We start from the raw sequence: 25,159 nt of genomic DNA on the forward strand, positions 1-25,159 counted from the left end.
GGGTTCACCCCGCAGGCGTGGACTCGAACCAGCACCTGCAGCACAGGGAGGCTTTTTGTAGTAATTTTAGGTAGTTTTGCTTGTATTTTGCATCATTTAGCGTCTCTGTGGTTGTTTTACATTTATTTTTTAGTAATTTTGCATCTTCTTTTATTAATTTTGTGTCTTTTTGTCGTCATGTAGGTTGTTTATAGTCATTATCCGTATGTTTTTGATCGTTTTGCACCTATTTTTAATCATTAAGCATCTTTTTCTCCGTCACTTTGCACCTACTTTTAGTTATTTTCTGTCTTTCTAGTAATTTTAGGTCGTTTTGCTTTTATTTTGCATTATTTAGCGTCTCAGTGGTTGTTTTGCATCCATTTTTTAGTAATTTTGCATCTACTTTTGCTCATTTTGATTGTCGTTGTGGTCTTTTTGGTTTGTTTGTGGTCAATATATGTATGTTTTTCACCGTTTTTGATGTTTAGCATTTACTTTTAGAGGTTTTACGTTACTATGTGGTCATTTAGTGTCTCTTTGTGGTCTTTGTACACCTACTTTTAGTTATTTTCTGTCTTTTTGTAATAATTCTAGGTCGTTTTGCTTGTATTTTGCATCATTTAGTGTCTCTGTGGCTGTCTGGCATCTATTTTTTAGTAACTCTGCATCTACTTTTGCTCATTTTGATTGTCGTTGTGGTCTTTTTGGTTTGTTTGTAGTCGATATATGTATGTTTTTCATCGTTTTTGATGTTTAGTATCTACTTTTTGAAGGTTTATGTTACCATGTGGTCATTTAGGGTTCTTTGTGGTCATGGTGTAACTAATTTTAGTTATTTTCTGTCTTTTTTTTAGTAATTTTAGGGTCGTTTTGCTTTAATTTAGCATCATTTAGAGTCTCTGTGGTTGTATTGCACCAACTTTTGTCGTTTTATGTCTATTTTTTAGTAACTCTGCATCTACTTTTGCTCATTTTGATCGTCGTGGTCATTTTGGTTTGTTTGTGTTATCAAACATTATCAAATGTTTTTCATCGTTCTTTAAGAGGTTTTACGTTACTATGTGGTCATTTAGTGTCACTTTGTGGTCATTGTGCACCTACCTTTAGTTATTTTCTGTCTTTTTGTAGTACTTTTACTGTGTTTTCTGTTTTAATAAGTGTTCTTTTGTTTTGTAAGCCTGCATTTTGTTATGAAAGGTGCTGTATAAATATGTGCATTTATTATTATTATAGAAAAGTAGTCTTTACCATGTGGTTATTTTATATAGATTAATTACTTGTGTTCATGTCTTCACTGTGAGCGATGCACCCACAGACAGACGACATTATTGACTCTTTTAATGCGTTTTAAAGTGGAATCACAGAAACAAAAAGTGATGTTTCACAGCTGAATGTGACCAGAGGCCGGAGTTTGTCCCCTGCTCTGTAGCTCTGGGTCGTTAAAGCTGCTCACTGTGGCACGTTCAGGTGTGAACTCCTTCCACCTGTGAGCAGCTGCGGTGGGTCTCACCTGTCTGTGTCCAGGCTGTGGGACGGGCACGTCCGAGCAGAGTCTGAGCACAGACGGAGCTCCAAACTCTCCCACTCTGATGGCTTTCATCAGCCTGCAGCCCGACATGTCTGCACACACACACTCACACACACACTGCACAGAGGAAGTGCACTGCTTCTTCTGCTGTTCACAGACCGGCTCTATGAAGCACCAGCACCACCACCTGGACAGGAGTGAAGCCTGCTGCAGGGGCCTGGTTTCAGAAAGAAGCTTTAAATGATATAAACTCTAAAGCAGGGGTCCCAAACCGCTGTGGCTGCAGGTTCTCATTCAAACCAAGCAAGAACACACCTGATCCAACAAATCCAACCGTGTGAAGGCGAATCAGTTGGTTGAATAAGTCGAGTCAGGTGTGTTTTTGCTTGGTTGGAATGAAAACCTGCAGCCACAGCGACTCTTTACTGGATCAGTCTGAGACACCTGCTCTAAAGCGTGATTTAGACTAGAGCACAAACTCCAGCAGAACAATGTGAAGGACGTGTGGAGCGGCATGAGGAGCTTCACTGGCTACAAATCTAGTAGCCAGACAGTAGGAGGTGGTACTGAACGAGCCAACAAGCTGAATCTGTTCTTCAACAGATTTGATGAAAGGGCTCTGGACCACCCCTCCCCAAGCTCCTCCACAACCATCCACCTCAAGCCCTGCCGACACCCCCTCCCCCTCAATTCCTTCCTGATTTTGCCCTACCTGTCACCTCCCCCCGCCATCACCTCTCTCCACCCCCATCAACGCACACAGCAGACAGACCTTCACTGAAGAGCAGGTGAGGAAGGAGCTTTGCAGACTCCGCCCAGGCAAGGCAGCGGGTCCCGATGGTGTCAGCCCGAGGGTCCTCAAAACATGTTAGCTTTATTTTGATTTGATTTATGTTAGCTTGTTGTTACTCTGACCCTTTCCCATCTTTGTATTGAAACTGTTGCACAATCATTTCCCTTGGGATAAATAAAACTTCTTGAATCTTGGATTTACTCTTCCTCTAAGAGACTCTCAGATGAGAAATGAGGTTAAAAAATGATCAGGCATCAAGATAAATTGATATTTAGTCTTTGTATTTACTAAAATGCAACCGAAAGCATCTTCTGGGACACCCTCTCTGTCTTTCTATACATTATTACCATTATTATACCTTTTTTAAAACTTGATTTTAATGCTTAACTGGTTTCCCAGCATTACAGCAGATATATCCCACAGACTGTGAAAAAACGGACGTATTTTGCTCTTTAAGTCAGAATCCAGAATTTTTTTTAACACAGTCAAAGCACCTTTGTTGAAATCTTAACCCCTCTGATTATTTTATTTTAATTATATTTCATTTAATTTCATTTTATTTCGTTTTATTTTATTTTAAGCTTCGATTGCAAAATAAAAATCAAATATTTCCTCACATCAGTTTTTATTAATTGTGTTTTTATTGTTTTTCAAATTAAAATTGAAATGTAAAAAAAAAAGTTTTTACAAAATAAAGTTTTGAAAAAACGTCATGACGTCACATCCGCTTACGTACCCTGGACTCTTACGTGTGTGTGTGTTAGCATCGAGCTAACGCGCAAAACAACAGAAAAGAGTCTGAAAACATGCGGAACCGGGACCGGACGACCTGACAGCGGAGGTTATTCACCCACCCGGACCCCCCTGGACCTCCCCGGACCCCCCAGACCCCCTCCGGACCCCGTGACCCGGTCTGTGGAGTCCAGTTCTCGGCGTTAGCCCCGGTGCTCCAGCCCAGCTGCCTGACAGCCTCTCCGGTGGTCACCTCTGCTGAACATGGCAACTAAAAGCAGGTGTGTGCTGCAGAACCTGGTCCGTGCACTCAGAACCGCTCACTCCGTCCGGAACCGGAGCCCAGCCTGGACCTCCAGCCGAGGACCCCTGCTGAGGAGACACCTGAGCTGCTCACACACACTCCGCAGCCTCGACCCTGCGAACACAGGTGCGTGATGGGGGGGGGACACCCATCAGGGTCCAGAGGGTGCTCACACCCATCAGGGTCCAGAGGGTGCTCACGAGCCCCGACAGGCAGTTCATCTCCAAAAACTCCTGCAAAATAATGATTATTGTTGTTTTTATGATTTAAATGAGTCAATATTTGGTCTCAGTTGACAGAAGTTGAGCAGTTGTTTATTATTTTCTGTGTGTTTTGCAGTGATTTGATTCTGCAAAGGTGCTAAAGAGGCTGATTTCCTTAATAACTTTATTAAAAAGTTATTAATTACACATTATAAACATGATTTATGCACTTTTCAAGGTCCTTCTCCGAATTACATGTTTCTACGAACACACACACACACACACACACACACACACACACACACACACACACACACACACACACACACACACACACACACACACACACACACACACACACACACACACACACACACACACTCTATTAACCATTAAAACTGTGTTTGGGGAAACCAGGCGTCGGCGGTCTGTCGTTCAGGACTCACACCTGCGGAGAGCTGAGAGCCCACCACCAGGGGCAGAGGGTCACGCTGTGCGGATGGGTCCAGTACCTCAGGTGGGGCCCCGCTCCTGCAGCAGGCACGCAGCTTTACACAGAGTCAGCTTTACACAGAGTCAGCTTTACACAGAGTCAGAGTCAGCTTTACACAGAGTCAGCTTTACACAGAGTCAGAGTCAGCTTTACACAGAGTCAGAGTCAGCTTTACACAGAGTCAGAGTCAGCTTTACACAGAGTCAGCTTTACACAGAGTCAGAGTCAGCTTTACACAGAGTCAGCTTTACACAGAGTCAGAGTCAGCTTTACACAGAGTCAGAGTCAGCTTTACACAGAGTCAGAGTCAGCTTTACACAGAGTCAGAGTCAGCTTTACACAGAGTCAGCTTTACACAGAGTCAGAGTCAGCTTTACACAGAGTCAGAGTCAGCTTTACACAGAGTCAGAGTCAGCTTTACACAGAGTCAGAGTCAGCTTTACACAGAGTCAGCTTTACACAGAGTCAGAGTCAGCTTTACACAGAGTCAGAGTCAGCTTTACACAGAGTCAGCTTTACACAGAGTCAGAGTTAACCACGGTTCTGCCTCCCACAGACAGGATCTGTTCGTCATCCTGCGAGACTTCAGCGGCATGACGCAGATTCTGATCCCTCAGGAAGAAGTAAGGATGAAAACTAACGACACAGAGTCTGTCATGAGTCCGTACGGACGTTAATATTCATAATAAAGAGAGAAGAGGATAAGGAAAGTTGTGTTTCATGTGATTTTGTTTCTGTTTTGTTGTTTTTTTAAAAGTCTGCGCGTGACCTGAAAGCAGCGCTGTGTGACCTCACAGTCGAGTCTGTCGTCAAGGTTACGGGGTCGGTGAGGCGGCGACCGGCGGGGCAGGAGAACGAGGTGTGTGTGTGTGTGTGTGTGTGTGTGTGTGTGTGTGTGTGTGTGTGTGTGTGTGTGTGTGTGTGTGTGTGTGTGTGTGTGTGTGTGTGTGTGTGTGTTTAGAATGATGATGTCACACATTCACATGTCTCACGCGTGTCTGTCGCACACACAGACCATGACCACGGGGGACATGGAGGTCCTGGCTGAGAGCCTGGAGGTGTTCAACGTGTGCAGGAAGTTCCCTTTTGAGATCAAGGACTCAGTCAAAGTAAGTGTCTTTATTATTATTAATATTATTATTATTATTATTATTAATAAGCTTCACTTCCTGTCATGACTCCTGGATCCGCGGTGTTTCCTTGTGCAGAAGTCGGAGTCTGTGCGGATGCAGTACCGTTACCTGGACCTGCGCTCATCTCAGATGCAGAGGAACCTCCGACTTCGGTCTCAGCTGGTGATGAAGATGAGAGAGTACCTGTGTAACGTGCACGGTGAGGACCGCCGCCGCCGCCGCCTTTGTCATCACGCTTCTGTTGAGTCCACAGAAGAAAACCGTCTCGCTGTCTCTTCTTTCCTCTTTCGCAGGTTTCGTCGACGTGGAAACTCCCACCCTGTTTAAAAGAACACCCGGGGTAAGAAAGTTATTATTTAAAGATTTCATCCACACAGAATCAAACATTACAAAGAAACAAAGGTTCCAATAATGTAAGGTCGCACTCCCACTGTGCCTCCGTACCGCACCCAAACAGGTTTCACGGGTAAAGTCTGGTTCCTTTGACCAGTGTGAGTGCAACCGTACCACGTCTAGGAGCGGCACGCTTGCCGTCCACGGCCCGTTTGGGAGAGGTGGGCTTTAGTAAAGCACGTTTGCACATGTACGAGCACGAGCGTGCGCACGTGTACGAGCACGAGGCCTACGGCGGTTCTGAGGTCATTTCCTGTGCGCCTGTTGGGACGTAGAAAAAAGAAGGAGGGACCATGCGCGGACATTTCAAACAATGGCGGTGAAAGGTTCACGTTGGTGTGATGCGGAGGTGGAGTGTTTACTGCAGATTTGGTCGATGAAAAGATTCAAAAACAGTCGACAAGACGCACAAAAACTCCGAGGTCTACGGAAAGATCTGGAAACAAAGCCACGCATCGCCATGACGTCATCAATGCGTGTGACGTGTTACGGCGTGATGACGTATAGGCAGCAAGAAGCATTCTCCGAGGCCCAGGTAGTGTGAGTACAAACGGGCCTGGAGGGGGGGACAAGGACCCTAAAGCACGGGGCACGGGACGGAGGCACAGTGGGAGGGCACCCTGAGTTTACTCTGCTTCCCTTGGTCCAACAGACCGCTCTCACACCGGCGTGTCCGGTTGCTTTGTCGCGACCATTTGGCTGTTTTTAAAATCGCGAGACGTTTGTGGGCGGGGGTCAAACAACGGGACAGGATCAGGACCAGAACCGCCACCTCCTCCTCCCTGCTCAATCGTCACTCTGAGCGTCTGATATCGCAGCAGCTGGGTTCACCGTTGAAAAGCCCGGTTGCGTTGCGATGAAACGCAGAGGGAACGAGAACGAGCCGCTCAGATAAACGCGCTGACGTCTGCTTCTTCTGTGTTTCAGGGAGCCAAAGAGTTTGTGGTTCCGTCCAGAGAGCCGGGCCGGTTCTACTCGCTGCCCCAGAGTCCGCAGCAGTTCAAACAGCTTCTGATGGTGGCGGGGATCGACAGGTGGGTGACGGGCGGAGAGGGAAACCGCCAAACAGTAACCAACAGACCGATGCTAACACCAAATAATTAAAGTGCAGGGAACAGAACCTCCACCCTGAGCTTTATGCTCTCGGACCTCCGACCCCAGAAAGTGCACTGGAGTTCTTGTCTCCTACTCGTGAACTCGATCTTCACCACGATAAAACAATGGCGTCGCCCGTGGAGACGCAGTTTGTGAGATGGAACTTCAAAGAGAGGGCGTGTGGTGTTTTATTACACACTGCAGTTTCACTTGTTTTCAATATTCTGGCGTGAAAATATTTCGTTTTAATCTCTTAGATTATATTTATTTACACTCAGCGGCCACTTTATTAGGTTCACCTGTCCGTCTGCTCGTTAACGCACATTTCTAATCAGCCAATCACACGGCAGCAGCTCAGGTTGACACATTTTCAGTCCTTTTGCTTCTATTTTTAGTTGTTTTGGATCTATTTTTAGTCATTTTGGATCTATTTTTAATCATTTTGCTTCTATTTTTAGTCATTTTGCGTCTATTTTTAGTCATTTTGGATCTATTTTTAATCATTTTGCTTCTATTTTTAGTCATTTTGCATCTATTTTTAGTCATTTTGGATCTATTTTTAGTCATTTTGGATCTATTTTTAGTCATTTTGGATCTATTTTTAGTCATTTTGGATCTATTTTTAGTCATTTTGGATCTATTGTTAATCGTTTTGCTTCTATTTTTAGTCATTTTGCATCTATTTTTTGCAAAGAATCAAGCGGAGCCGTCATTTAGCTTCAGAATCTTCCAAAATAAAGAGGAGAAAATGGAAAACGAGCGTTTCGGGGGCGATGAATCTGCACAAAAACACGGGACGACTTTAGAGAAAAGTAACAAATGTTTGTTGGGACGTGGAAACTAAAGCGAGTGTCACCGCCGCAGGTACTTCCAGATGGCTCGCTGCTACAGAGACGAAGGCTCCAAACCGGACCGGCAGCCCGAGTTCACCCAGGTGAGACTTTCCGTCTGAGCGGGATTCAAACGTAAAGTCACAACTAAATATAAATATGGATTATTTTAAGATTTAAAACTCTTATTACCTTTAGTAAGTGGATGGTTTGGAGCTGAAATATTCAAATCTGGTCTAAATTCTCATTATTTTACTGGATCAGAATCTATTTAGAGTCTTTTTGCATCTATTTTAGTAATTTTGTATCTATTTTTACTCATTTTGCATCTATTTTTTGCTATTTTGCATCTATTTGTAGTCTTTTTGCTTCTATTTTTAGTCTTTTTGCATCTATTTTTTGCTATTTTGCATCTATTTGTAGTCTTTTTCCTTCTATTTTTGGTCATTTTTTCTTTTTTTTGTCATTTTGCATCTATTTTCAGTCATTTTGCTTCTATTGTCAGTCATTTTGACACCTGGTGGATTTGTTTTACACTTCAGTGTCGTACGTGATTAGGAGCATTTTAAGATTACAATATAAAAGTGTCAGTATGACAGAAAGGTAAGACTTGCTTTAAGGCTCAAAGTTGTGGCAGGTGGGTGTGCTTGGTCCTGGACCCGGTGCCTCCCGGTCCTGATGTGTGCTCCCTCTCTGCTTCTCTCCCAGGTGGACATAGAAATGTCTTTTGTGGACCAGGCGGGGGTCCTGGCTCTGGTGGAGGGGCTGCTGAAGTCCTCCTGGCCTGCAGAGAAAGGTCCCCTCCAGGTTCCTTTCCAGACCCTGACTCACGAAGAGGCCATGAGGGACTACGGCGTGGACAAGCCCGACACCAGATTCAGCATGAAGGTGGGTTTGATGTCACAGCTGCTGAGCCTGAGTCAGTCAGAAGACGTTCCTGAATCCCTGACCTCGTTCTTCTTCTCCTCCTCCTCGTGCGTCCAGCTGATCGACCTCAGTCCGGTGTTTTCATCCACGGAGATTGAGTTCCTCAGATCAGCTCTCAGCCAACCAGGAGGCTGCGTTCAGGCCATCTGCGTCCCAGGTGGAGCGGTGAGAACAGAACGTCCTGTCCTGTGTTTGACTACAGACACTTTTATCTGAGAAAGATTTGGTCCTTTTGCTCCTAATTTAGTCATTTTGCATCTTTTTTTAGTCATTTTGCATAATTTTTAGTCATTTTGCATCTATTTTTAGTCATTTTGCTTCTATTTATAATCTTTTTGCATCATTTTTAAGTCATTTTGCTCCAATTTTTAGTCATTTTGCTGCGTTCCAGGTGGAGCGGTGAGAACAGAATCCACCGGAGCCACCTGTACAGGAACAAATGCAATAATGCTGACAACATAAAGCTGCTGCAGAGCTACGTTTGATACGTTTAACATGTCCGTCCTGTGTTTGACTACAGACGCTTTTATCTGGGAAAGATCTGGAAGAACTGAAACAAACGGCCAAGACTCAGTTCAGACAGGTGCGGTTGTTTTTGCTCTTACCTGATTTGATCTGCTCACAAACTCGGCATCAAAGTGGATTCTGATTCTCATGTTTCGTCCCAAGGAGCTGAGCGTGGTGCTGGTGAAGGCGGACGGGACGCTCAAGTCTCCGCTGAAGAAGCTGCTGTCCGCGTCGACCACAGACGAGCTGCTGCGGACGACCGGAGCCGGACCCGGGGACCTGCTGCTGCTGACGGCTGCTTCCCTCCACACTGTGGTGAGAGAGATGACGCGGTGGAGATTAGTAACCGTTCACAGGAATCAAGAACGCTGAGACTTCTCAAAAATGAAACGCAGTCGATGGAATCTGGGAATCACAGTCAAAGGGCGCCCTCCCACTGTGCGTCCGTCCCGCGCCCCGTGCTTTAGGGTCCTTGTCCCCCCCTCCAGGCCCGTTTGTACTCACACTACCTACCTCACACTATCACGCCGTAACACGTCACACGCATTGATGACGTCATGGCGATGCGTGGCTTTGTTTCCAGATCTTTCCGTAGACCTCGGAGTTTTTGTGCGTCTTGTCGACTGTTTTTGAATCTTTTCATCGACCAAATCTGCAGTAAACACTCCACCTCCGCATCACACCAACGTGAACCTTTCACCGCCATTGTTTGAAATGTCCGCGCATGGTCCCTCCTTCTTTTTTCTACGTCCCAACAGGCGCACAGGAAATGACCTCAGAACCGCCGTAGGCCTCGTGCTCATACACGTGCGCACACTCGTGCTCGTACACGTGCAAACGTGCTTTACTAAAGCCCACCTCTCCCAAACGGGCCGTGGACGGCAAACGTGCCGCTCCTAGACGCGGTACGGTTGCACTCACACTGGTCAAAGGAACCAGACTTTAGCCGTGAAGCGTGCTGGGGCACGGTACGGTACGGAGGCACAGTGAGAGCGCGCCCTAAAAAGCCTGTGGGATATTTCACATGGAGTTCTGACTCCTCCTCTCTTGTCCCGCTCTCAGCGCCCGTTGCTGGGTAACCTCCGTGTGCGGTGTGCAGAGCTCCTGGAGTCCCGTGGCGTTTCGATCCGCGACCCCTCGGCATTCCACCTCCTGTGGGTGGTGGACTTCCCCCTCTTCGTGCCCAAGGAGGATGAGCCGGATCAGCTGGAGTCGGCCCATCACCCGTTCACTGCTCCGCTGCCAGAGGACGCACATTTACTCTACACTGAGCCACAGAAGGTCGGTTTGAGGCCTTTTTAAAAAAAATAAAACAATCCTACGTCATGTACGCTGCACCGAGGCTCACGAGTTATCGTTGGCAGGTACGTGGTCAGCACTACGACCTGGTGCTGAACGGGTGTGAGGTCGGAGGAGGCTCCATCCGCATCCACAAGGCGTCTGAGCAGCTTCACGTCCTGAAGAGCGTCCTCAAGGTCAGTTCGCTGTTTGTTATGCTTCTATTTTCAGTCATTGTGCTTCTATTTTTAGTCTTTTTGCTTCTATTTTTAGTCATTTTGCATCTATTTTTCGTCATTTTGCTTCTATTTTTAGTCATTTTGCTTCTATTTTTAGTCATTTTGCATCTATTTTGAGTCATTCAACTGTACAGGAACAAATGCAATAGAGCTTCTACAGAACTACGTTTGATAAGTTTAACAAGTCCGTCCTGTGTCCGTCACCGTCTGCTCACTCGACTGTTTGTGCTGTGTGTCGGCCGCAGGAGGACCCCCGTCTTCTCTCTCACCTGCTGGAGGCTCTGGACTCAGGAGCACCACCACACGGAGGCATCGCTCTGGGTAAGACTGAAGACGGGAACAAACCGTCTGCTGGGAACAATAATGTGTGTCTGCTGTGGTTTCTCCACAAAACAAAATAGCATTTCCACGTTTCTGTTGCGTTGTTTTATATTTATTAAATTCCAGCATAAAATCATCCCATGGACTTTTTCGGCACTCGCATACATCAAATAAGTAGGGCTGGGACTTTAACGCGTTAATAACGATGAATTAATTACAGAAAAATGAACGTGACATGTTGTTATGTTGTTATTTTCAGCAGCATTAGTGGTTAAAAAAGACCTTTGAATGCCTTCACCGTGCTGCCCCGAGCTAATCACTGTTAGCCACGTCCGCCTGTTAGCGACTTCCTCAGATTTCTCCGTTAACAGTTGTTACACGAAAAAACGTCTCGATGGTTTATTTGATGTTTGTAAGTGCTGAAAAAAGACCACTTTAAGTCGACCCCTCCATGTTTTTCCAGGTTTGGACCGGCTGGTCTCCATCATGGTCGGGGCGCCCAGCATCCGTGACGTCATCGCCTTCCCCAAGTCATTCCGGGGTCGCGACCTCATGAGCTGCGCCCCCGACCTGGTCTCTGAGGAGGAGCTGAAGTCTTACCACGTCTCTGTCATATGGCCAGCAGAGAAGGGAGGAGGAGGAGAGGAGGGGGAGTGAGGAGGAGGACGAGAGACCTCAGATCTTCACACAACAGGAGGAAAGAGCGCAAGGACAAACGTTTCCTCTGGACCTGCAGACGTGACGTGTTCACTGTCATCACGCCAAATGTGCGCGGGGAGAGACTGGAAGTTGCTGATACACGAGCGAAAACAAGTACAGTCGTGTACCCTGTGATCGTTACATATGTGGAATATGCCGCAGTAATAAAATGCACTTATATGATCTCCAACAGTCCAATATCATTGTTTTACACTTTAATAATAAGTTTGTTTGTTTTAATCAACAATTGCGAAAACACTACAGCATCACACCCATGTTGCAATGAATTGTGGGTATTTAAATCAGTGGGTATTTAAATCAGTGCTAATATAGCCCTGCCCCCTCTTTACAACATCATATCATTACAGAAGCAAAACAATATGAATATATAGTACGTGTATTATCAGGTCATACAACAATACAACTATATTGTTAACATAAGTTAACAAGGTTTGTTCCCACAAAATAAAGACAAGATTAAAAATATATATATATATATTTCAGGACCTTACCTTCATGGTTGTCGTTGGGTATTTGGTTTTGTTAGCGGACATAAAAATAATATAAGTGGAAAAATATTAATAAAAACAATATAACTTTAAAAATAATTGTATTATTTTTTGCTATAGTGTATTTGTTTGTTTTTTCGACAAGGGGATATAGATACAAATATTATATATATAATAAATAAATAAATATAAATTACTGGTCTAAATTGCTGGTTGCTATGCTGAAGAGAAGAAGATGGCGGTAACCAAGGCTAGTGGAAAGAGGCCGGGTAACCAAAAGATAAAACGTCTGAGCTTTGGGGTATAACGCATGCGCAGTTTGCCGCACCATCATAGAGCGAGAATACATTTTTGTTTTTATTATTCATTGCTTTATATTACCGTCTTTGTACATTTAAATTAACGTGACGTCACTATTTCTACATTTATAAATACGCATTTAATCGTAATTGTAATATTTTTTTTGTTTTGGTGACCGAGCCTCCTGCCACTAGCCTCGATGCTAACCCGGTAGAGAAGGCAGCAGCCGTTGACCTCCCCGCTGTGGACGTCGGAGAGTAAAGATGAGTGAACAGAGACGTTATTGTTCCCGTGTTTCACCGTCGACACCAGCACTCATCTCCCGGGTCCTTTCACCGAGTTAACGGCGACAAAAACCCCGACTGAATGTCGCTAACACCGCCACCAACGACGGTTCGGTTGTTCGTCGCGTGACGTTAAACGGGCGGTTAACGTCTGTATTGTGACGCTGACAGCCACGTCATCTCACCGTGCTCTCGCGTCATCTCTCCAGTCGGCTCTGTTACCGGGTCACTGTTGCTGCTTCCACGTTATCGTCCAACTTTAAAGGTTGTTTTTTTTTTATCCGGGACTATGGCTCCGATGGGTATCCGGCTGTCACCGCTCGGCGTGGCCGTGTTCTGCCTCCTGGGAGTCGGCGTCATCTACCACCTGTATGCGGGGGTCATCACCAACCGGCTGGCTGCGTTCAGGTCAGACATGATGATGATGATGATGATGATGTTGTCTTTCACTGTTGCTACGGTAACTGTCACCAGCTGGTCGTCAGTGTTGATGATTGTTTATTGTTTTTGTTGTAGCTGATCAGCCGATACTGATCCGATACTACCGTTGAATGAATGGACCCATACAGTGGCGGATTAAGGAGGTCAGGGGCCCCCAGGCTGCTGTTTGTTTGGGCCCCCCACATTATTAGGGCGCACTCCCACTGTGCGTCCGTCCCGTGCCCCGTTGCTTTAGGGTCCTTGTCCCCCCCTCCAGGCCCGTTTGTACTCACACTACCTGGGCCTCGGGGAATGCTTCTTGCTGCCTATACGTCATCACGCCGTAACACGTCACACGCATTGATGACGTCATGGCGATGCGTGGCTTTGTTTCCAGATCTTTCCGTTGACCTCAGAGTTTTTGTGCGTCTTGTCGACTGTTTTTGAATCTTTTCATCGACCAAATCTGCAGTAAACACTCCACCTCCGCATCACACCAACGTGAACCTTTCACCGCCATTGTTTGAAATGTCCGCGCATGGTCCCTCCTTCTTTTTTCTACGTCCCAACAGGCGCACAGGAAATGACCTCAGAACCGCCGTAGGCCTCGTGCTCGTGCTCGTACATGTGCAAACGTGCTTTACTAAAGCCCACCTCTCTCAGACGGGCCGTGGACGGCAAGTGTACCGCAACTAGACGCGGTACGGTTGCACTCACATTGGTCACACGAACTAGACTTTACCCGTAAAACGTGTTTGGGCACGGTACGAATGGACAGTGGGAGTGTGGTATTGTTGCTTTTACCTCAGTAAAGGATCTGAGGACTTCCTCCACCACTCATTATTCGACGACCAAGTCCCGCAGCTGTGTGTTCGAACCTCAAAACAAGCACAGATTGAAATGTGTCTGCTGCGTTAAATATTGAAGTCTGAAACTGTGAAGTACCAAACGGCATCAGATGTCTGTGAGGTCTCGGCCCGACTGTGAGACAGTGAATACAGTACAACATTAGCCTCATCCCTCACCGATGAGGCTAATGTGGTGTCCTCAGGTTTGGTGTGAGGGAAGTAGACGCTAACGTTCTCGTTGTGTGCTCGGTCTCTGACAGGGGACAGAGGAAGAGCGTGGATCTGAGGGACCTGCTGGCCGTGTCCGTGGAGGCTGCAGTGCTGGGGGGCACCGAGGTAAAACCACCCTTTCTTTTCACAGCTCAGTGAATCTCAGTGAGTCAGTAACACGGAAACGGCCTCACCCCGGTTTAAGGGAATAACCGGATTATTGAAGTTCCCCACGTTTACATGAGCAGGGGTTGAAGATGACGGAGTACCTCCCCTCCGGTGCAGTGGGTGGAGCTCCGCCAACACACAGCTGGTCGGGATACAGCTTCATTTACGGGGTCACCTTTGTCAGAATCACAAACGGACGACTTTTTATACAGAATTACAACAGAAACGGCTCTTCTTGGTAGTGACGCTAGTTGCTATGGTGAAATCCTCCCTCGGTTTAAAGGTAACGCTCTATTTTTGTTGTTTTTGCGGCGTTGCTTCCTGATTTATTCTTTTTCCGGCACATGCGCAGACGAGAAACCCGATAATAATCCGAGTGGACGAACATGTAGGTTAACTCCAGTCACTAAAGGAGTTCTCTAGGTCTGTTAACAGGGGTATGAGAACGCCGATTTTACCCGTGGTACCGTGTTTCCATGGTGTTTGAGAAACCGGGGTACGCCCTTAACGCCCTTAACCCGATTATAATCCGGTTTTTAAACTGCGTGTAAACACACTGGGTGTTAAGTTTATCAAGAACTAATTCACAGTTAAAGGAGCTTGAACCTGTCTTTTGTTTAAGCAGCGTTTTGAACTGCAGGTGTTATTAGATCACCTGTCACAGGATCCGCCCGAGCCCTGAAGCCACTGAAGTCAATATTGACCCAATTTCTCCGCAAGACGCATATCTCCAGAACATTCTGACACAGACCGGCGTCCACAGGCCGCTCCGTGCTGCTGGAGACGTCTTTTTAAAGTTCAATTAATGTTCCTTTGATTTAAATTGAGACTCGTAACATTTGTTTTCATCATTAAGTCGTTTTTATGACGTAACTTGAGGCAGAAAAAGTAGAATCTGCTCCAAATATCAAGAAAATCAACAGGCTGTATCAGTCATTGTCTGAGGCTGATGAAAGAAGATAGGTATCGGTCGATCGCTACTTTCAAGCTTTTACGTTTTCTTCCCAGGCCGTGATGCGACTTTAAAGTAACGTTCAATAGTTCAGGAAACTAGGAGTCGACTAATATGGATTTTTTTTAGGGCCGATAACAAATGTTACGAGTCTCAATTTTTTGAAAAAAGGAACTTTTATTGAACTTTAAAAAGGCGTCTCCAGCAGCGCGGAGCTGCATGTGGACAGGGAAAAAGTATCGACGCACGCAGCCGCCCACATCGGCCGATACGATACACGTCAAAAACACAAATATAGACCGATGATGTATCGTTCTATCACTAACTCAGACACACAACACGTTTTTCCTCCATCTCACTTACTTTAGCTTAAATGGATAAATGTCGCTCTCTGGTTGCCTAGGAAACGTAAACGTTGCACTCAAAGCTTCCATGTCATTGGTTGAGCTTTTGAAAGTTCAACTATTCTGAATTCTAAGAGCGGCAGACCTGAGAGGTGTGCGCCGCTGCGGCCGAGCAAAGCGTCTTTAGCGCGTATCGTGTGCAGGGACCTTTACAGCGTAAAGCGTGTGCGTGTGCGTGTGCGTGTGTGTGTGCGTACGTACAGTAACTATTGGTCGGGGCTCCGGACGCCCCTGCCACAGTGAAGGACTCGGACCTCTGATCATCACTCGGGGCTCTTTTGTCTCTTCCCCAGGTGAAGAAGGTGCGTGAGGAAAACAGTCTGATGGAGAAGTCAAAGGGGAAGACGAGGGAGGGGGTGAGCGAGCTTCTGACGATGGGCGACCTGCAGTCGCACAGGAAGATGTTCAACCTCATCAGCAACACGTTCCCTGAGGTCACGGTGAGTGTCCAAGCGCCGGAGCTGCTGTGCAACGTCCTTTCCTTCTGCACGTGCATCAGTGCTCTACGCGTCGTTGTGTGTATACTATAATACTGGTTTCTAGATGAATGATCCCAATCTCAAAAATCCCAAACTACGCTGTGAGTCAGACGGGAAAGCTTTAGAGTTAAAAATAGGGTAAAGACACAGGACTCACACTCGTGTCTGCGTGTGTCTCAGGTGAACAGCGAGGAACACGACAGCACGGTGGACAAGGCTGCAGCCTGGAGCCGGAACATCCCAGCCGACATACTCGACAAGATCGAGGCGGGCAAGGAGGTGCCCGCTGACAGCGTCACCGTGTGGATCGACCCGCTCGACGCTACGCAGGAATACACAGGTGTGTGTGTGTGTGTGTCGCCTTAAACTATCTCAGGAGACATCAGGAGTCATTGTACCAGTGCAACCAAATTTACAGTACAATCCTTAAAGTGCAGAAATAATTTAACACACGCACGCGCACACACACACACACACACACACACACACACACACACACACACACACACGCACACACGCACACACACCGTAGCAGCTTAAGGAGGCAAAACAAAAACCAGTCGATTGCAGAGACCCAGAACGACTGGAACTCTCTTCTGCTTCAATCAGGAAAATAAATTTTCCATATCAGAGCATTGTTTTGCATTTTACTCCGGCTCTCTCACGTCTCAGATACTCGTTTGAGACCAAGACACTTTGAGGGGCCGGTTCTTCCTGTTCCCACAGCTGAAGAACCGGCTCTGTCAGGAAAACCAGTTCCTGAGGCACCGACTCTCTGCTGCACTTGAACCTTCCCCACAATTCTTGCACGAGTTAAAAAATGTTGTGACTTTAGAATTTTATTGTTGTTTTTTTGAAGTTTTCTAAAGAGAACTGTCTTCTTTAGTTTAGTGCGCTTAATCAGCAGAGAGACACATGAAGTTACATTTTATAAAAATGTGTATTCACAGTTACGCACAACGATTAAAGACCGTTAAGAACTATTAACAAACTCTGAACGTCCGGTGTAACGGCAGTGTCACCGAACGCTCTCTGTAAAGACACAAATGGATCATTCATCTAAACTACAGTGTGATCAATTGCTGGTAGTCTGTGCTAGGTAAGGCTAGCAGGCTAGCGCTAGCCCGCTAGTGCTAATGTTAGCTTCCGACAAAGGCCAACATTAGCATCTTACATTCAGTGATAATAGGAATCAAAATGGTTTGATAATTACCTTTCTTCTCCAACGAAACCTCCATGAGGATTCCTGCTGTTCGAGACACGCTGACACTCCCTTTCTCTCCATCCGCTCATCCCTCGCTCCGTAGAGAACCTGGTGAAGTTTGTGACCACGATGGTGTGCGTGGCTGTAGACGGGAAGCCGCTCATCGGGGTCATCCACCAGCCGTTCACTGACTTCACCGGTAAGTCTGTGTGTGTGTGTGTGTGTGTGTGTGCGCTAACAGCATCACTTTACTTTAGTGCCATCTTTTTGTGACGATCGCTGAACTTTTCGAGTTTTTGTTGAAAGCGTTGATTGGTGCAGAGCTCTGCCGCGTCACCGTTTAGAGCTTTGATGGTTCAGATGTTCTGTAAAATAACGTGAACTTCTTCCCTTCTCTCGTCTCCCCCTCAGCCTGGGCGATTGTGGGTCAGGGGTCGAACATGCGACCCCGGTCCTCCTACAGCGTCAGCCCTCCCAAGGCCATCGTGTCACGATCCCACTCTGGAAAAGTCAAAAGTTTCATTCAGGAAGCGTTTGGAAACAGCACGACGATCATAGAAGCGGGCGGAGCCGGTGAGTCCACACTTCTGTTCCATCTCGTCTTCAGCTCCTAGACGCGGTACGGTTGCACTCACACTGGTCAAAGGAACCAGACTTTAGCCGTGACACGTCCTGGGGCACGGTACGGAGGCACAGTGTGAGTGCGCCCTTACAGGAAGTAAAGACCAATCTACGACTTATTCATCCTGTACAGACCCAACACTTCCCCCGTGAGCAGCAGCACCTTTAATAAAAGTAGGGATGATTATTATAGTGGTGTTGATCTCTTCTTCTTCTCCTCCTCCTTCTCCTTCTCATTCTCCTCCTCCTCCTCCTTCTCATTCTCCTCCTCCTCTTCCTCCTCCTCCTCTTCCTTCTCCTCCTCCTCTTCCTCCGCTTCCTCCTCATTCTCCCCCTTCTCCTTCTTCTTCTCCTTCTTCTTCTCCTCCTCCTCCTCCTCTTCCTCTGCCTATTCATTCTCCTCCTTCTTCTCCTCCTCCTCTTCCTCCTCCTCCTCCTTCTCCTCTTCCTCCTCCTCCTTCTCTTCCTCCTCCTCCTCCTCCTCCTCCCCCCCATCTCCTCCTCCTCCTCTTCTTCCCCTTCCTCTCCCCCCCCCCCATCTCCTCCTCCTCTTCTTCCCCTTCCTCTTCCTCCTCCTCCTCCTCCCCCCCCCCCCCCCATCTCCTCCTCCTTCCTCTTCCTCTTCCTCTTCCTCCTCCTCCTCCCCCTCCTCCTCCTCCTCCTCTCAGGATATAAAGTCCTGGCTCTGTTGGAGATGCCTTTGAGTGGAGCCGCTCCGATGGACCAGGCAGACGTTTACGTCCACGTCACCTTCATTAAGAAATGGGACATCTGCGCCGGTGCAGCTCTACTCAACGCTCTGGGTAACCGCTCCGTTCTCTTCACTGGGCTACATTTCAAACATCACGTCCAGACATTAAAGGGTTAAACACAGTCTCTCGCTGCCGACCGTGTGGCTAAAGCTAAGCTAATCATCTTTCCAGTGTTCCAACACATCACCAACTCTGCTTTGGTTCACATAAGTCCTTTGTTCCCAAAGTGAGGTTTGAAAAGAAACAGCAAACTCACGGCTCACCGTAAACTATAACAGCACACTTCATTCAAACTGCACAGAAACTAAATCACATTCTTCCCACTGTTCCAAGACGGTCTCTTGAGTTAAACTGTTCACGCTGCTGCGAGTCAGCTTCAGTCGTTCCTTCCTTCTGCTGCTGTGTGCGTCCTTTTTAAAGCCCCGGGTGGAACTCAGCGGGCACATCGGTTCCGCCCATTTGCATTAACTTTAACTTCAGCATCAGTCCGTTCGTCACAGTTTGACTTAAACACATCGATTCTAATTCAAAGGAGGTTACAAACGAAACTGTGTTGTATTTAACAGGAGGCCACATGACGACGCTGAAGGGAGAGGACATCGACTACAGCGGCGAGCCGGTCAACAAAGGAGGACTGGCGGCCAGCGTCGGCGTGGACCACAAGGCTTTACTGGAGAAACTCCCGAGCTTGGACCTGGAGAAGAACTGAGACGCAAACACGGAGCCATTGGCGGTTCGGCTCAGGCGGGGCTTTAAAGACGCTGCTGCGGACCCTTTTTTTCTGCAGCTGAGAGTCGGCTGCAGACGTAACTGGGCCCGCGTGGAGCCAACATGGCTGCCACTGGACAACTACAATGGCTCTGAACTCCCGTGCATGCACACACACGCATACACACTCGCAGCTGAGGAGAGACGGTACTCCTCCCTCTCCACACACACACACACACGCACACACGCACACACACACACACACACACACACACTGGACTATGACTCTAATGTGAAATGTTAAACTGAGGAGAAGCACAACGCTGAACTTTCCCGCAGCACCTTCTGGAGTGACTTTAATCGTCTTCATCACACGAGGTTCCAGTGAAAACACAAGAGTAAGGAGCGCCGCCGCGTTCTCCGGACGGGCAACTGAGCCGCCGAGGTCAGTCAGCGAAACTCACCCTGACAAGAAACAGTGGGTCTGAACTCCCGTTTCATCACCAAACCCCGCGTTCACTTGCGTGTGAGTCCGCGGCTTCTGCGGCGTCGTCCGAGTCGTCGCAGAGACGAAGCAGCTTTGGATCGACGGCGAGCGCGGCCACCATCGGGCGTCAGCTCAGCGAGAACACACGGCACTTTTATTTACTTTCATTAACTCCACACGGGTCCCAGAAATGCTCCAACCGGCCACAGTCGGCCCAGCGACCCCGACGAGTTCACCGCGCGAAGAATTACGCAAAATAAATGCACAGACCGTCACAGGGAGAGATGATCTCACGCTAATGAACCTTTGTTAAACACAGGAATACACACACACACACACACACGCACACACACACACACACACACACACACACACACACACACACACACACAGCTCTGGTTTGGGTCAAATAAATATTTAATGATGTAAGATTTAAGAAAGAAACGACAAATCCACAAAAAACGAAACAGATCTCCGTAAAAAACGTCGCACTTGATTCAAACCGGAGAGAAAGGAAATCAAACTCACGTGTATTTGTCGTTCCACTGATGCAGAAGTCAACGCCGAAACAAAAAAACACTTAATTTAGAATAAAATGAGCAAAATAAAGTCATAAGAAGCATCGAGGGCCTCACCTGTAGATGCAGGTCATTAATTTAACATTTGCTTAAATATGAAATAAACCCAGAAACATGTTTTTAGACAATAACCACAAATGCTCAAATCCTCTGAATTAGTCAAACAAAACAATAGTAAATTAACTTTGGACTATTATTATTATTATTATTATTGTTATTATTATTTACTGAGTTGGTCATTTAGCGTAACTGTGACGCAGCAGAAAAGGTCAGAAATGATGTTTTTAGTCACAGTTAAATCAGCTGTAAACGCTCAAAGGAGCAGGTTTGTTCCCAGGTGTGTGTGCGTGTTGTGATTACTCTCCTGTTACACACACGTTCACACACACGTTCACACACACACACACACACACACACACACACACACACAGTGCACGCTACGGAAGCCGCCCGGGGCGTTCTGCGTGGGCGGCGGTGAGCGCACGGCTGCACGATGGAAGTCCCAACATCTTCAAACGAACACGCGGGTGTGCCACGTCTTTACCTTCCTCATCATCCTGTAAATACGCCCGAAGGACTCGAACGCATCATGAGCGGTGCCGGTCAGACTGTTGCGTTTGTCGGTGAGGGGGCTCGACCGACGCTCCCAGACCGGCGCAGCGGCGCGGTCGCCCCTGCTGAGAACCATGTACACAAACAAAACCCATGTCCAATAACGTGTCTCACACTGTCCAAACAGAACCGTTCCCTCGGTACTGGGCGTGTTTTGTTGGACGTGCACGTGCGTGGTTTCGGGTAAAAATGGGAATTTGAACCCAGGAAGTGATTTCAGGGGAGGGTTTGGTGGTAAAGTGGGCGTGTCCTGTGAGACCGCAGACGGACTCTTAAGTTTTAAACGGACGCCACAAATGAAATCTGAGCTGGTGACTGTTAAATGTTGCGTGTGTGTGTCGGTGTGTAACTGATCCAGCGTGTAAACAGAAGAGACAGAAGAACTCCGAGTGCCTTTGTTCTGCACAAGACGACGCTCGTCCGAGGACGACGGCGTCCACTCCACCGGGTTGATGTTGATGTGGGTGTTGCTATGGTTACGGTGGTTGATATGCATAAGGGGAAAGTGCTGCAATAGCAATTAAAATGGATTTACGGTGACTTAACCACGTTGTTTTTACTGTGTGTGTGCGTGTGTGTGTGTGTGTGTGTGTGCGCGTGTGTGATCATGATTAAAGGGCAACTCCGCAGGTTTTACGTGATATGTTTATCTCTTAATTATGCCTTTTTAATAATATTAATAATCACGTGTGTATCTCACAGTTATGCCTTTTTAATAATATTAATAATCACGTGTGGATCCTGCTGAGGACCGGCTGCAGCGCCTCCTCCAGGTCTCGTCTCCGGGCCGTGACGTCTGACACGGTGGAACAGTGGACGCCCTGGACCCAGTCCCAGGCTGCGGAGCACGCACGTGTGCAGAGGCTCTGTGAGCAGGAGGAACATGTTCAGTGAGAAATATGCATCTTCAGTGATAATTCATGAACTTATGAGACAAAACAGAGCTGAAGAATTTAATTTTTATCTCAGACTTTAGACTTTTTACTTTAACTCATTAAATTTTTAATCTAATTTTGACTTTTTTAACAAAAATGTACTTTAAAAACACCTAATTTTGACTTAACATGTAATTTGGAATTTTTTACTCAAGATTTTGACTTTTTATCTCATAATTTAGACTTTTTAACTCATAATTTAGACTTTTTAACTCAGAATTCTGACTTTTTAACTCATAATTTAGACTTTTAACTCATAATTTAGACTTTTAACTCATAATTTTTACTTTTTAACTCATAATTTAGACTTTTAACTCATAATTGTGACTGTTTATCATCGTTTTAACTCATAAAACCTATAAGACATGACAGAGCATGAGAATAACCCGCGTGTTCTTTAAAGCGTCACCTTTTCCTCCTTGGTGAGGTTCTGGTCCTGGTCGGAGACGAGGGCTTTGACGGAGTCTACGTACGACACCAGGTCCAGTTTGGCTTCTGCACAGAGAGACAGAAACATTAAAGCTTAATAATAATAATAATAATAATAATGTCTTAATAACACAAGCTGCACACACACCGGCCAGGGCGAGGCAGTCGGCACAGTCCGTCCTGGAGTAGGTCCTGGCCAGGTCCACGGGCCGGTCCCCCCTGAAGGTCCTGGTCTGAGTGTCAGCCCCCAGTTCGACCAGGGTCCTGACGGTGTCCAGGTGCCCCCAGCAGGCCGCGAGGTGCAGGGGCGAGTAACCTGCGGACAACAGAGGGGGTCAGGGGTCCTGAGGTGTTAGTGATGTCATCATTTTAAAGGTAAAGGGGGTCAGGGGTCCTGAGGTGTTAGTGATGTCATCATTTTAAAGGTAAAGGGGGTCAGGGGTCCTGAGGTGTTAGTGATGTCATCATTTTAAAGGTAAAGGGGGTCAGGGGTCCTGAGGTGTTAGTGATGTCATCATTTTAAAGGTAAAGGGGGTCAGGGGTCCTGAGGTGTTAGTGATGTCATCATTTTAAAGTTAAAGGGGGTCAGGGGTCCTGAGGTGTTAGTGATGTCATCACTTTAAAGGTAAAGGGGTCAGGGGTCCTGAGGTGTTAGTGATGTCATCATTTTAAAGGTAAAGGGGGTCGGGGCATTTACCGAAATAAATTCATTTATTCATTCATAGATCATAACGTGACATTTGGGCTCCTAATTATGACTTTTGACTCATAATTTAGACTTTTTAACTCATAATTTAGACTTTTTAACTCATAATTCAGACTTTTTAACTCATAATTGAGACTTTTTAACTCATAATTCAGACTTTTTAACTCATAATTCAGACTTTTAACTCATAATTTAGCTTTTTTAACTCATAATTTAGCTTTTTTAACTCATATTTTGACTTTTTAACTCGTAATTTAGACTTTTTAACTCATAATTTAGACTTTTAACTCTTAATTTAGACTTTTTAACTCATATTTTGACTTTTTAACTCATAATTTAGACTTTTTAACTCATAATTTAGACTTTTAACTCATAATTTAGACTTTTTAACTCATAAATTATACTTTTAACTCATAATTTTGACTTTTTAACTCATAAATTAGACTTTTAACTCATAATTTAGACTTTTTAACTCATAAATTATACTTTTAACTCATAATTTTGACTTTTTAACTCATAAATTAGACTTTTAACTCATAATTTAGACTTTTTAACTCATAATTCAGACTTTATAACTCCTAACTTAAACTTTTTAACTCATAATTTAGACTTTATAACTCCTAACTCAGCCTTTATAATAATATAATATAATAATTTAGCCTTCTGAATGAGCCGTGAGTAGTTCACTGACGGTCAGGATTTCTCAGCTACCTCGGACGGTCTGCTGGTCCACCGGAGCTCCGTGTGTGAGCAGCTCCCGGACGATGGCGCTCCTCCTGCCCAGCATGCAGGCGGTCATGAGGGCGGTCCTCCCGGCCTCGTCCTTCAGGCCGCACACGTCCCCCTCCTCCGAGACCTGCTCCCGGTCCAGGTGCTCCGTAATCCCCTCCAAGTCCCCGGATAACACACACTGGAGGACCCCTCTCTGTGTCGAAGTCATTCTGCGCACACTTCCGGTCCAAGCACACACTGTTTCCATGGTTACGGCGGCGTCACCTGTTGCCATAGGAACTGTTCTCATCGGCTTTAAATTGTATTTTTTAATTATTTTTATTTTACAAGTGAAGTGCTTTGGTAAGAACATAATGAGAGAAACTTATTTAGACTTGTTAAATTTTATTATAATTATTTTATGAAGACTTTAACACCATCACGTTCTTCTGTGACAGAATTTCAAAATAAAAGTACCGATTTTATTTTTTGCTACCCCTTTTATTTTATTATTTTAGGTTGTAAAATTAATCATTCAACACCAACATTCATGTGCATAATTTTGACTTTTTAATTCATAATTTTGACTTTTTATTCAATATTTCGACTTTTGAACTCATAATTACGATTTGCTTGGATTATAACATAACATTTAATAAATTCTTATTTCTTTTATATCATAAAAATGACTTTACAATTCATAGTTTTAACGTTTTATCTCGTTGTTAAGACATTTTATCTCATAATTTTGACTGTTTATCGACTGTGAACTCAACCTTATGGCATTTTAACTTTATGTGGTTTAACTTAAGCTATGTCTCTGTTTTAAACACTCATGTTAATCTTTCAACAGTTCGTCAGTTTATAGTTTTAATTTCATAATCATCTTTAAAGACTTTGGTGCAGTCCTGACATATCCCACGCACATGAATCACCTGTGAACGCAGCACCGTGGCGTCACATCGGTTCTATGGTGTAATGGTTAGCACTCTGGACTCTGAATCCAGCGATCCGAGTTCAAATCTCGGTAGGACCTGGCTTTTTTCAGCTGTTGTTGTAATGTTGACAAATTACTTTCATACATGGACTAAACTCATTTCCTCTAATTTAAATTAATATTATTATTTAATTTTTACTTTATTTACCCAATGATGTAAAGTAAACTAGACACAGTAAATATCAGGTTTCTTATTCCGGAACAGCAGATGGCGGTATTCAACTTTTGAGTAACCATAGTAACACCCGCCTACAACGCGCCATGACACCAAGAGAAGAAGAAGAGGAAGCGGAAGTGCATCCATCAAAATTTAGACTTTTAACTCATAATTTAGACTTTTTAACTCATAATTTAGACCTTTAACTCATAATTTAGACTTTTAACTCAT

At 45.7% G+C, this 25,159-nt stretch overlaps 4 protein-coding genes across 4 annotated transcripts in view; 2 read left to right on the top strand and 2 right to left on the bottom strand.

Moving 5' to 3' along the window:
- Positions 1 to 1,625, bottom strand: part of cryz (crystallin, zeta (quinone reductase)) — a 4,852-nt gene extending 3,227 nt beyond the window's left edge. The window contains exons 1-2 of the mRNA XM_083928725.1: positions 1,493 to 1,625; positions 1 to 35 (exon numbers count right to left, since the gene is read on the bottom strand). The exon at positions 1 to 35 is cut by the window's left edge and continues 118 nt beyond it. Of these exons, the coding sequence (XP_083784851.1) occupies positions 1 to 35; positions 1,493 to 1,600 (143 nt within the window). The 5' untranslated portion in view covers positions 1,601 to 1,625. The remainder of the gene's footprint in view (positions 36 to 1,492) is intronic.
- Positions 1,626 to 3,064: 1,439 nt separating this feature from the next.
- Positions 3,065 to 11,647, top strand: dars2 (aspartyl-tRNA synthetase 2, mitochondrial). Its single transcript, XM_083927961.1, is given in 18 exon segments — positions 3,065 to 3,465; positions 3,960 to 4,059; positions 4,592 to 4,658; positions 4,793 to 4,894; positions 5,049 to 5,144; positions 5,244 to 5,367; positions 5,462 to 5,508; positions 6,489 to 6,595; positions 7,521 to 7,590; positions 8,195 to 8,374; positions 8,471 to 8,578; positions 8,934 to 8,996; positions 9,083 to 9,235; positions 9,983 to 10,201; positions 10,285 to 10,395; positions 10,683 to 10,758; positions 11,222 to 11,388; positions 11,390 to 11,647. Coding segments are annotated over 18 exon segments (2,067 nt in total). The 5' UTR covers positions 3,065 to 3,299; the 3' UTR covers positions 11,501 to 11,647.
- Positions 11,648 to 12,523: 876 nt separating this feature from the next.
- Positions 12,524 to 21,533, top strand: bpnt2 (3'(2'), 5'-bisphosphate nucleotidase 2). Its single transcript, XM_083928718.1, has 8 exons — positions 12,524 to 12,958; positions 14,079 to 14,154; positions 15,846 to 15,992; positions 16,212 to 16,371; positions 17,339 to 17,434; positions 17,647 to 17,808; positions 18,525 to 18,659; positions 19,175 to 21,533. The coding sequence occupies exons 1-8, from the start codon at positions 12,840 to 12,842 to the stop codon at positions 19,315 to 19,317; spliced, it is 1,038 nt and encodes a 345-aa protein (XP_083784844.1). The 5' UTR covers positions 12,524 to 12,839; the 3' UTR covers positions 19,318 to 21,533.
- Positions 20,893 to 24,003, bottom strand: ankrd45 (ankyrin repeat domain 45; the record flags this gene model as incomplete). Its single annotated transcript, XM_083928566.1, has 5 exons — positions 20,893 to 21,055; positions 21,726 to 21,859; positions 22,338 to 22,423; positions 22,506 to 22,673; positions 23,775 to 24,003. 5 exons carry the CDS (start codon positions 24,001 to 24,003, stop codon positions 20,893 to 20,895), a joined length of 780 nt encoding a protein of 259 aa, XP_083784692.1.
- Between the last annotated feature and the right edge of the window lie 1,156 nt (positions 24,004 to 25,159).

This window comes from Echiichthys vipera, assembly GCF_963691815.1.
Source record: "Echiichthys vipera genome assembly, chromosome: 15".
Lineage (NCBI taxonomy): Eukaryota > Metazoa > Chordata > Actinopteri > Perciformes > Trachinidae > Echiichthys > Echiichthys vipera.